Source organism: Symphodus melops, assembly GCF_947650265.1.
Source record: "Symphodus melops genome assembly, chromosome: 3".
NCBI classification, from domain to species: Eukaryota; Metazoa; Chordata; class Actinopteri; order Labriformes; family Labridae; genus Symphodus; species Symphodus melops.
The window spans coordinates 20543649-20556629 of record NC_136693.1 but is presented as its reverse complement, the minus strand read 5'-3'; the positions used below and the strand labels follow the sequence as shown (position 1 = coordinate 20556629).

General features: G+C 39.8%; 1 protein-coding gene across 7 annotated transcripts in view; it reads left to right on the top strand.

The window, feature by feature from the left end:
- esrrga (estrogen-related receptor gamma a) overlaps positions 1-12705 on the top strand; it is a 135001-nt gene extending 122296 nt beyond the window's left edge. For all 7 annotated transcript variants that reach the window (XM_079339446.1, XM_079339444.1, XM_079339445.1 and 4 more), the window contains 3 exons: positions 3000-3106; positions 3223-3385; positions 6966-12705. In XM_079339446.1, coding sequence (XP_079195572.1) covers positions 3000-3106; positions 3223-3385; positions 6966-7210 — 515 coding nt within the window. In that variant the 3' untranslated portion in view covers positions 7211-12705. The remainder of the gene's footprint in view (positions 1-2999; positions 3107-3222; positions 3386-6965) is intronic.
- Positions 12706-12981: the final 276 nt, after the last annotated feature.

Below are 12981 nucleotides of genomic sequence, written 5' to 3'. Positions count from 1 at the left end.
CCCACCACCACCTCCTCTTCCCCCTTTACTTTCTTCTCTCCTCCATCTCACTCTTTCTCGTGCTCTCTCTCTCTCTCTCCATCAATACCTCTCTCTCTCCATCATCAGCACTAAATTCCCATTGATGTTTCTTTTCTTCTGCTGTATCGATCGCTTCATGAGAAGGAGGGGAGGAGGGGAAGAAGAGAGAGATGGCGTTATCTGTTAATTAATTTGTCCTGAAGCTGGCCGCCTATTAATCAGACAGATAAGAGGCATTGGATGGCTGAACAGCGCAGACAGGCTGGTGAGGAGGGGAGGGGGTCCAGGAGGCACACATACACAATCACACAGATATACACAGAAGATGCATATGATGTTGTATGTATGGGAATGTATGCATACACAAAGCATACAAGCATGGCTGATGAAAAAACCAAGTCAGTACACTCGCCACAATGATCTTATAGTGTTCAAATGAGTGATATAAGCAGACACGCTCACACAAACACAGTCACACACACACACACACACACACACCACATCCTGATAAAAATCATTGATGAACTTCAATAAGAAACGTTGAACCATCAGCTCAATAAATTAATCACAGGGGTTTTTAATTATTGGTGTTTCCTCTGTGTGCGTTCATACACGTGTGTGCATGTCACGTAAAGGGAGATATTTACTAATGAAACGTGAGTACACTCTCCTGTTAATATACAGTTTTTAAATCGTAGATATTTAAAACTTATTCACACTTGTGTTTTTTATGATTCTATAACTCGCTGTGTATGAATTTCTTTTGCCGTGTGTTGACCTTCTGGACCCGGCTCAAATTTTACGAAAGGGATGTGCCAAATGTATTGAACTTTCTCGATGCCCGAGTAGTGTAAACACACACACAGGAGCAAGTTAAAACGCAGGACCAGTGACACCATTAAATGATATTAACCCCCCTCATGTCCTCTTCTCTTCACTTGACCCCGGGCTTCAAACACGTTCAATAAGTGTGATAAATTTAGCCATGCCCATGCTTATTTCTCCTGCCCACAATGAGTGGTGAAATCTCAGGGCCCCCTGAAGACTTCTGCGTGTGAGAATGAAATGTGTGTTGATCTTGTGTGTCTGTGTGTGCATGAAGACCCCCTCAAGAAATTCACCTCTAATCTCTTCTGATGATTTCATTAAGTAGAAGACACTGCCAGTTGGCACCGATACTGCTCCCTTCACTGTGCCCTGTGTGAGTCTGTGTGTGTGTGTGTGTGTGTGTGTGTGTGTGTGTGTGTGTGTGTGTGTGTGTGTGTGTGTGTGTGTGTGTGTGTGTGTATCAATCATACATATTTGGATTCAGTCCAGTATGTTCCTATGCATTGTCTATGCATATGTCAAACCCTGTGCATGTGTGTTTGTGTGCAGCCGACAGTGTCGCCCAGTGTATATATTTTATGTGTGTATGAGTTATTAACAGTTGTAGATGGAATGAATTAGAGCACATTATGAACAACAATGGCCTGCAACATGGACATAATGAGACGCCTGCCATTACCCATCAACACACTGTGAGATAAGATCCCCCAATGCATATGCACAAACACACACACACACACACACACACACACACACACACACACACACGGTCACACACGGTCACACACCAACTATCTCCTGAGGAGGCACACTGCAGCAGATGTTGTTGAAGAAATATCTTCCTTCTCATCTGCCTTCTTCTCTTGGCAGGATGCTCCTCTAATACAAACACACACACACACACACACACACACACACACACACGCACACACGCACGCTGGAGGGATGCTGTGAGGTCTGACAGGTGTGCTCACATAGGCCACTGTCTTTGCCTTTCCTATAGAGGCTTGCACACACACTCACAAATACACACGCAGGCAGACAGGCAGGTGAGAACGGACAGGTGTGTTAGGAGAGGACAGCTGTGAGGAAAGGTGTGAGCGGGCAGGTGTTCCATTAAAGAGATAGACAGACAGAAAGAGAGAGAGGGAGAGAGAGAGAAAGACTGCGGAAACACACAGTCTGGTACAGTAAAGAAACACGTGTATTTGCAAAAGATGAAATGAAAAAGTTTTTCAAAGACTATGCCTGAAGAGAAAGGAGACAGCACAGAATTTAAAGTATTAAAACAGACAAAAACTCTCAGTAATATAAAGCAAAAAGAAAGTGAAAGACCTGAACTGACAGCGTTTGCACACAACGATGTATCAAGATGTAGGGAAAACAGGTAAAGCCAGAATCAGGCCCACAGATGGTCAGCAATGCACAGACAGTGACAGATAAACAGGCATGGATTGCGATAGGAGAGACAGACGGATATAGACGTAGGCAAATAGAAGGACATGGATTGACACCAGAGAAAGCAGGCGTTTTGAGGCCACAGCAGCAATTAGTGTGTGTGTTTGAGCGGTGCAGCAGCGATGGCCAGCATTGATCCATGGAGCTTGTGTCAGGGGGAGATAAGGCCTGCCTTTCCCCAGAGAACGGCCCTGGGCACAGGGGAGAGAGGGAGGAGGAGGAGGAAGAAGAGGAGGAGGAGGACTCCGATCAACTGTATGGATGGATTGGGGGGGGGTGGGGGGTGCTGGGGCTGATCTTGACCCCCTGTTTAGCTTAGAATGAGCTTCCCGATCGTTTGGTGATCTTTGTTCCTCCTTTGTTTTACTTCTTTTGCTTAATTGCAATCATAAACAGCATCATTAAAATGTTTATGTCATCAATGCAAAAAAAAGCCACTGTGTGATTTCCTTTGTTGATTTACACACACACTATAGTATTTGACAACCATTTTCAGACTTTTTTTGTCCAACAAACAAAAGTACAGACCAGTATTCCTGAATCTTTGCTGTTTTGATTCATAGAACAGATCTTCACTGTCATCGCTGCACAGAATCAATAATTAAACAACAGAAAAAAACACAGATAACTTTAAAAGCATAAACAATAACAATCTTCTCCTTCCTTTTCTTTTGTGTCTCAATCTTCCCCAGGTTTCTCTACGCTGTCTTTGGCAGACCAGATGAGTCTATTGCAGAGTGCATGGATGGAGATCTTGATCCTACGTGTTGTGTACCGCTCGCTGTCCTTCGAAGACAAGGTAAGTGTCCTGAGATTTTTCTTGTGTGTTTCTAAGAATCGCTATCAAAAGAAAAGCATAGTTCTACATATACACGTTTATTCACAACCTCTCCACCCCTCATTGTTTCTCTGTAGTTGGTGTATGCTGAGGACTACATAATGGACGAGGACCAGTCAAAGCTTGCTGGACTTCTGGACCTGAACAACGCCATCCTTCAACTGGTCAAGAAATATAAAACCATGAAATTAGAGAAGGAGGAATTTGTCACTCTCAAGGCCATTGCTTTGGCTAACTCAGGTATGGAATTCTTCTCTCTGCAGCTGATGTTTGCTTCTGAATCGGTCTGTCTACGTTTGAATTTTTAGCACACAATACATGCAGCCCAGAAACCTCCGGGGATTCTCCGATCCCATGGGGCTCATTTAATTTGAACCATCAAAAGACTTCAATACACAACATCCAAAAATACACACACACAAGCACACACACCTTATAATGCATGCTCTCAGATATAGGGACATTGTTTTTTGTAGCAACACCACCATATTTCAAGCTACCTACTCTCTCTGTTAAAGCACATGTACATATAGTTTATTATATATAAATAATTAAACAAATGTCCCATAAAAAACACATTCCTCTTAAACCTGAAGCCCCCCTCCCACCCCAAACAAAGTGACGATCCCTTTTACAATTAGCATAGTCGTCTCTTCAGATGCCTGTTAAATAAGGTGAAATCATTAGAACCCAAAGTCTGTCGATAAAGCCCCCTCTCTGATGTGTCCAGCTGCATCGACAGCTGACTGACACGCGCGCACACTCCCTCTCTCACACACACACACACCTTCTTCCTCCCATGACCCGTCTTTTGAACTTTGTCTTGGAAGCCGGCCAGCTCTTCAGTACTCTTTAATTACAAGGGGGGAGCTGTCAATACAATGTGTTTAAATGGGAGAATGCAATGGAAGAGCTTTGAATAGGGAGGGAGGGAGGGAGGGAGGGGCCTTTTGTTCTGATTCCGCTGCACGCACATTAACCCAACACATTAACAAACATGAAAACACACATTTATTCTCAAACAAGCCAATTTAATTTCTCAGACACACATAAACACACAAACATGTATGTTCCTCTAAAAGTGAGTCACTGTTCGCTCAAACACATAGTGTTCCTACTGTCATACTCATGCAGAAAGTATTGACATGTTGTCCTGTGGGCTATGTGTGACAATCAATGTCTTGGCTCTGCCTATTTCTGTGCATGTGTGTAGGTGTAACTGTTTGTCTCTAAAAATTGCTGACTGATAAAAAATAAAAGCTGGCTGGTTCTCTTGGCCAGACAAAATTGGGCCTGATCAATCAAGTTGATGATTATGATTCATATTTGGACTAACAGGTGGCACATAGCCTGTGTAGCTTTAATGATTTCTGCTGGTTGGGTGTTTTAAACGTAAGGTCCATTATCATTTAAAAAACATAAATAAAAAAAAGCAAACTAAATTAGACAGATGACACATTGATATAAAACTAGAAAATAAATGTAATTTTCCTCAGTTTGGAAATGGAAGTTGCTTCACTCTTAACAGCTGAAACCCCTTTGCCCACCTTTGCACACCTCATACAAAGAAATATCTACAGATAAATCCTGAAGTTAATTATCCATCAAAGCTTATCTCACTGATGAGGAAACTCACATCTGAAATAGTCACTCTTTTAACTGATTGAAATTGAAACAGCTGACGCCCAAATAGGATCCTTGCATCATTGCCCAGACTCTCTAACTGCTCTTCAAGACAACAGAATGCTAGCATTAGCATTTTGAAGGGCACTGACACTAATTAATTCACAGGATGCTAATCGTCTGCATTAATGAAGCCCAGCCTTAAGAAATGTTAGCAAACGTGCCCCACATGTAAAGACAGCTAAACTAGCCATGGGAAACAGGGGGCACGTGTGGTGTGTGTGCATGTGTGTTTGTCTGTGTGTCTCTGTGTGTGTGTGTTTGGCATTCATTTATGTGTGCACACAAATTGTTCCTTCTATGTCAAATTGTGTGTTTTACCAGGCTGATGTGCTTGCGCTCATTAACGGCTGCTGTTTTACTCTCGAGTTTACTGCGGGTCAGAGCACAGGCAGCGTCCATGTCCACCAGCTTACAAGCAAAACACACAAGATTCACCACAAACAATGTGGAAGTCATTCAACTGAATTTTAACTGAACGTCATTTAAGGCTTAACTTTTGTTATCCAAGAACACAGGAATCACAAAGACAAGGGAGATTGTAATTTATGAAGTACATTTAGGATGTGTTTCTTTGGTCTTCAGCACTGAACAGTAAGTGCTTTACAAAGTTTGGATCACATTCAGAGGCTTTACTTTAGTTTCACCTAAATATTTGGCTCGAAGATGTTTGACATCAGAAATAGATGAATAAAGATTGTAGGGACATTACAGGGATTCATTGGGCAAACAAAAACAAGCAAAAGAGAAGTTTTAAGTAAGATTGTGATTTGTGTTTTTGTTTATCATATTAATTAGCGGACGTAATGATGCCTCCCACAAATGTCTTCAAGCAACGAAATGATCACAACCACCCTCTCTTACTGAATCTGTATAAAAGTAGAACACTTGGGAACTGGAATAAGCTGAGTTTTCTATTGATTTCTATAGAATCCAACCCCATGATGGTCTGGTCCTGCATACTGATACATGCATTACACTCTATAGATCCAACACTGTGTATTTGATTGTTTGTGTAGGTTGTGTGACTGTGTTCATCTGTGTATGTGGCTGTGTTCTCTCATTTGTTGGATTTATTTTGTCTGCTCAGAATAGGTTTGTTTAAGTCTGTACTCTGGTTATCAAGGACTTTTAGTGTTTGAGTTTACTGTCTCTGTATGTGTGAGCATTCAATCGACTAATCCCAATCAACAGACAAACTTTGAAATTTTCTATTGCTTAAGATTTTTGACCACTTTAGATTTACGTATTTCTTCGTTTGACACACTGCTTCTGTATCAAATACACAGTTGCCCTTGAAAAGAGTAGCGATAACAGAATGTTTTTGTTAACGTATATTAGAATGTCTACAGTACCTTTTTTTTCTTTAATCTGCACACAGGTGATATCCTCAGTGCAGAGTGAGTTTGTTGAGTGTAGGGGCGTGTGTGTCGGGGTGTGGTGGCCTATCAATAGTTGCCTTGTGATTATTATTTAACATGCATGTAGTCATTGATTGGAGACATTGATCGGAGGTTGGAAGCTAAAGGCCAGCTCACATTAAGACTTTAGCTCCCTCAGGGGCAATATGGAGCATTATCATTGAGGGACATTCTCAGCCCTCTCTGCACCATCTGAAACACACCCTACACGCCAGCTCCACGACAGACTACACACGTGCAGCTCTCACACACTCACAGAGACTCTCAGGTGTTCCTCCATCTCTCCATCATTCCACAAGTCTATTTCTTGTCTCTCCGCCCACTCGCCTCTTTATCTGTCCATAAATCACACCCACAGATCCACACTTCAAAGCCTGACAAGGGAGCAGCAACTGTATTTAAGCCTTGTTCCAGGGTTAAGCTTCAGGTAGCAAACTGGGGTTTTAAAAGTTCATTAGAAACATTGAATACAAAATACCAGCAGTTTAGAGAAAAAATAAAAATGTAATTATCATGTTAGTTTTGAGGTAATTTTACAAACTGGTTACAGCTTGCTTATGTAAAACACATGTACATCCCCAGAATTTTGACTTTCATCCCTGACTATCACGTCCCTGTCTGGATGAAGCCAAGCCAACTGGATTAAACTACAGCAAATGTTTGATCAAAGTTTTTTCTTTCACATTTTAATTTTAGTACTGTGTTTGCTTCTCCAGACTCCATGCACATTGAAGATGTGGATGCAGTGCAGAAGCTTCAGGATGTGCTCCATGAGGCCCTGCAGGACTACGAGGCTTCACAGCACCAGGAGGATCCCCGCCGAGCGGGCAAGCTGCTCATGACCCTCCCCCTGCTCCGCCAGACCTCCACCAAGGCTGTGCAGCACTTCTACAGCATCAAGCAGGACGGCAAAGTCCCCATGCACAAACTCTTCCTGGAGCTGCTGGAAGCCAAGGTCTGAGGAAGCAAAAGCTAGACACCAGTCTGACCAGCTGAGCTTCAACACGAACTCTCACTTTGAATGACCTCTTGCTCTTTTACACACATACACGCGCTCTAAAACACACACCCACATGCACACAGAAATATGCCCCTGAAGTATGTCTGATGACACTTCCCTCTGTGAACAAACGAGTGACCTAAAGCTCTTACCTGAACCCCAAAACCTCTAACGTCTGTGACAAAAAGGGACGGAACTTAAACTTTTTGTCGGGGGAGAGTTTGACCGACATGACCACCAGTCTTGACAAAAGATGATATTTCCTTTTCAAACTTTGAAACAGTCTCTGCAGTGGCTCTGAACCGTGAAGATGGTAAAAAAATATGCATTTAATATCAATTAAGAGGTCAGTAATGACAAACACTTGAGGACACATTTAAAAGAAATTGAAAACGCTCCATCGTAGTCCTGAGAGACTGTAAGACTGCACTCGTGTCTCCGTTTCCCTTCTCTTTTCCCCCCCAACAGAGTTTTTTAGTGTTCAAGAAGAAGATGTGAAGGGGGACAAAAGGACATTAAAGAAGTATTTATGATGTTTGATTTCAAATTACATGTAAAATGAAATACAGATGGATGGACAGAAAGAAAAGAAAAAGAAGAGGAGATTTTCCCTGCCAAAGAATGGAGCTCATCCATTCAGAGGATGCCAGCAACCTTTACTGTCATAACCCAAAACTGTTTCTGTTTCTTTGATCTGTGAGTGGCTTTCAATGCTGGGCCTCGAGAACGCTGCTGGTTTTCAGTGTGCCCAGTTATTTGATTTTTTTTTCTGGTTATAATGAAAATCAGCACAGCTCAAGGAAAGGCTTGAAACACACTCTCTGGTTTTCCCCAAATTCTGTTCCTGGTATACCATGTCTCCCCTCCCTTTACTACAACTTCTGTATTTGTTAAGAAACAGTGGCCCTGGTCTCCCTAGCCTGACAGTATACCAATCTATTAGTTTTTGAACACTTAAGATGACTGAAAATGCTTTCAGATAATATTACTTTAGATGTAAACAATTCACAGAGTTCATAAGTAAAAAAACATAAACAAATGAAGACTTGGTCCATACTAGAACGGACCTTGCTTGTCCAGCTGTGAGATGTAGGCTCACTTTGCATTCTCTGTGATCCATTCTGACAAACGCTCCTTGACGTCTGAAACCTTTTCAGCCCCAGGGTTGCCCAGGGTTGCTTCTCTCCACACATACATCACTTGACATTTCTGTCCAAAAAGGTGCCATGAAGAATAGTCCAGCCCATGCTCATTACCCAAACTCCCAAAACTGCAAAGCATCACTTCCAAAATGGCCCTCCTTACTCCGCTGCAGTCTCACCTTCCAGCTCATCTCTTGTGGCAGAACTGAGATCTTTTTGTGATCCATTAAGGAAGTAATGAGGGAGCTCGAGTCAATGCAATACTAAACCAGAAGGACAGGTGTGCTGAAAAAAAAGAACAACTGTTGTTGCTTTGAAACTTATTTTTCTCCTTTATTTCTATCTTGAAAATAACTTTAGTGATAATAATACCAGTATTAGGGTTGTAAATAAGTCATCCTGTATATGACACATAACACAGCTTTGTTTTTGTTATTAATAATGTCTTCTTAAAACTGAATCAATCAAAATGTCTTTCCTTTTTTCTATCAGCTTGACCACTTTCAGCAAGTACCATATATATATAAATATAACAAGTAATAATGTATTAACAAATTCAGCGTTTATCGTAGAAAACACTGAGCAATAGCAGTTTTAAAAGGAGGGGTTTGTGCATATGGACTAGGTCTGCAAATTAACATAATGTGCCAGTTTCAAATTTCAGAGAGCCAAGAGGGTGTCATAGCTACTTTCCCTCTGTGTAACTTGCCATAAGCTACTAGATAACAGTCAACATTTCCTTGTGTTAATGATTGTTTACAGAGGAAAATATGGACCAGAATTGTGAGAATGGAATGTTATTGTACCGTCAGAGTAAAGACTGGTTAGTATGAGGTTAGCAGACGTAAAACAACAGCTTACAACAATAACAAGAAACATCCAGTTTGTTATTTTCACAGAGCTCTGATCTGTTTGCAGCTTTTTTGTGAGCAGGCTTTCTTTGCCGTCACTTTTAATCTCATGAAAGCATACAGTCCTCTTTAAACTATTCAGAAATGCAAAGTTTACTCGAGCCATGTGGCCTAATGCAGGGACTACAGAATAACGTGCTTACATCTGGTTGGAAAAACAACATCATCTGCATAAAAAGATGCATGACATGAAGACCTTCAATGTTAGCTTGCTGTTCCACTTCCTGTTGATGACATCAGGCCATAACATCTTAAAGGAAATGTTGTAAAGGTCTAAAACAATTCTGCCAAATATCTATATTGATCAAATGAACAATTTCACATTTTTATGTAATCTTTTCAAAGAGAAATCATCACAGACAGTTTTAGTGTTACTTTTACAATTCTTTCTTCGCTATTTCTCTGTATACACGTTTGTGTTGTACTTCAAATGAACATACTATTTAATGGACATTACCTTTCTACAATTTATTAGATTGAAACCACACAGACTTTAATAAGACACAAATTGGTCGAAGAGTCGTACTGAAGTGGGAAGTGGAAAGTTTGAGGAAACTGTATGACATCGTACGGTAACAGAAAGATTGTACACAGTAGGTTTGACTGGTCACAGCTTTAACAAGTAGATGCAGTCGAGGGGATTTTTTTAATATCATTGTTTGTCATTTCTAAAGCTGAATACAAATGACAAAATGTGTAATCTAGATGATGGTGTAATCTAATGTAAAAGGGCAACTTGTCACAGCTGAGGAGTGCTCCAGTTTAAGTGTAGTTAATCTCTAACATCACACGCTCTGTATCAACACATCAGTATTATTAGTAAGGGGTATTTTTCCAGCCTTCTTAAACATTGTATATTGTAAATTATACAGATTATAATTCTAACATAAAACATTTTATTGGAAACAAAATCAAGAAAAAAGAAAAAAAAATGTAGTTCAGCCTCAATGTATGTTTCATGTTTGCTGTTTTTTCAATCAAGAAAAAACTTTGTCTCTTTGATTTGATTGTTTTTGTTTTGAAGTCCTCTCTCTCTCTCTGTTGGATTTTTTTCTTCCTCTGTTTGCTCCTTTGAGGCACTGCTGTGTACTTTTTCTTGTGGTGATTCCCGTTCTTGTGCTGTGTGCTTCTTATTTAGTCAACACAGTGTAGATTAGAGGCCATGTTGTCCGTCTGTCCGTCAGATCAGTCTGCTGGGGGTCTGGGTACCGGATTCTCTCCCAATGAACAAAACCGAATATAAGGCTCTTCTTCTAGAAACTTAACTAGACCACAAAGATGAAATGACAGTATTCATCTTTACCAAGATATACATAATATTTAGTATCTAAATGAAGAAACACAATACAAGTATTTAAAAAGGGATCATTTTTGTAACTGTCCTGTAGAATAAACACTATCCTGTATATCTTTAGGTTTAAGTAACAATTAAATGAAAAGGACATTTAAGTATTTCAGAACTGTTGGTGACTCTTTTTGACAAACTGTTGTACATAACTGCCTTCCATACAGCGCGGCTCAGTTGTGATCTGTTTCTGCAGTCAAAATGAAAAAAATGAAGGTGAATCATCATTTTTTTCCCATTCTGTCCCCTGATTTTCAGCCAATCCTCGTGAAAAATTTTAAAGTGAAAAAAAGAGAACAGAGAAGTAAAAGTTAGCACTTTTGGTTTTTGTGGGTCTAGGGCAGAAGTTTAAGTTTTGCACTTGCTGTTTCTCTTTATCTTGCACTCATTACACCACAAGTTTCTGCTTTATCTCCAGAGTTACACCACAAAGTCCAAATTGAAACATCTGTTAATGAATTGTCATTTGACACATTGTATCTCTTTCGAGACATGTAGTGATTTATAGCTTCTGTGCTACAGAGGCTGTTACACATTCATGTCTTATTTACTGGAAGAGGAAAATAATATACAGACACATTTGGAAGTGAATTCCCAGAGGACTGATTTGAATTTCTCTAGTCATTGTCATGATCAGAAAGATGATCATTCTAATCATCTGCTGTACATTAATCCGCAAACAACTAATTGAAGAAAGGTGCTCTTTTCCTACTTTTTTTCATTTTCTATTGATATAATTTTTATTTATTTGACAGTTGTCATTCAAACATTTGTTCTTCTGAAAAATTAATCATGCTGAAGGATGGTTAAAAAAAATAAAAAACTCTCTGAAGATTAACAGAGCTGGGTGTGTTCAACAGCCATGTTTTAAAATGAATACAGTTCATTTTTTAGTAGCTGCACAAACTAATGTGTGTACTTTAATTTACACAATATCCAATTTCAGTGTCCACCATACAATGTTTTGAAAATAATGGCAATTAAAGACCGCTTTATCACAAAATGAAAGCATGCCTGCTGCTATTCCAGATGATTAAAACAGGATCCAATTAACCAGCAGGAATCAGGAGGAATAGATCACATGAGTCTTTCAGAGGTTTTGATAACTCGCTGCTCAGAGCCAAACTATTATTTGATGTTCAAGTGTGTTCCCTTGAACTTTTTTTCAAGTAAAAAAGCAATATTTTCTTTCTTGTACAACAATGAGACAAGAGTTGCACTTGTTTGTGTTGGGTTATACTTCCAAATGCTGCTGTAGCTATTAGAACTACCCTGCAGTAAGTGTTACAACCATGTAAATGACAACAAACCAAACTGGAGGAGCGCTGAAAGAAGAACTTTTGGGGGGTTTTGCCAATGCTTTGATAGAAAAGTTTGACCTGGTTGCACTTTGGGCACCATGTTATTGCCCTCATCTGGTACTTAGATCCACTAACCTGCAAAATAGTCTATGTAACAATAGTTCAGCTGTAACAGGAGGACAAGTTTTATTTGGCATAGCGGGAAAGTGGGAACCTCCATTTACCCCTGATATCTGTTAAGGCCAAGTCCAAATCCAGCTCTACAGTGTTTAGTCATTTAGTTGTATTTATTCCCCAAATGTTAACTGCCACATGTGCTGCAGCGAACCCTGCAGACTGGTTTTGCAAATGTGAAAATATTGAAGAGAGAAAATTGATGCATTTGGATACAAAGGCTATTTAAAGAGGAGAGGACCCTTTTGTGGTGGAGAAGAGTTGTGTACAAGACCCTGTAGTGTTATTAAAACATGTCAGTAGATTTTAGATGTGCTTCACATCAGTAAATGAAAAAAAAAAAAAAGAAACAATAACCTGTATATTTTTGTGACGTGTATCATACAAGTGTGCTCCAACAATAATGTCCATTTGTGTAAATGTATTTATTTCACATTGTATATATTGTTCAATGCAAAAAGAGAGACCTATGATTCTGTAACTTAACTACTATGGGTTGAAACATTACGTGTTACTCCAGACTATGCCTTTCAGGATTATTACAGTAGAGCAATATCGATTAAAACCAGGCTTCCAGTTTTGACCCCTGTCCTCTGTCTCTGATTTTTCTACATAGAAGTCAAACGTCAACCGAATTTACTTGAAGGGGACATACAATGAAAAATCCTATTTTACAGTGTTTTTGAACATGTATTTGGGTAACCTGAGTGTCCACCGACCCACAAAATGTGAGATAAATCATCCAACCATCCAGTCCTTTGCTTGTGGTCTGCATATTTTACAAACACAAAGAAAATGCTCCATTTCAAATTTGATGTTACAGTGGGATTCTGGTAAAAAAAAAAATTTTTAAAAACTC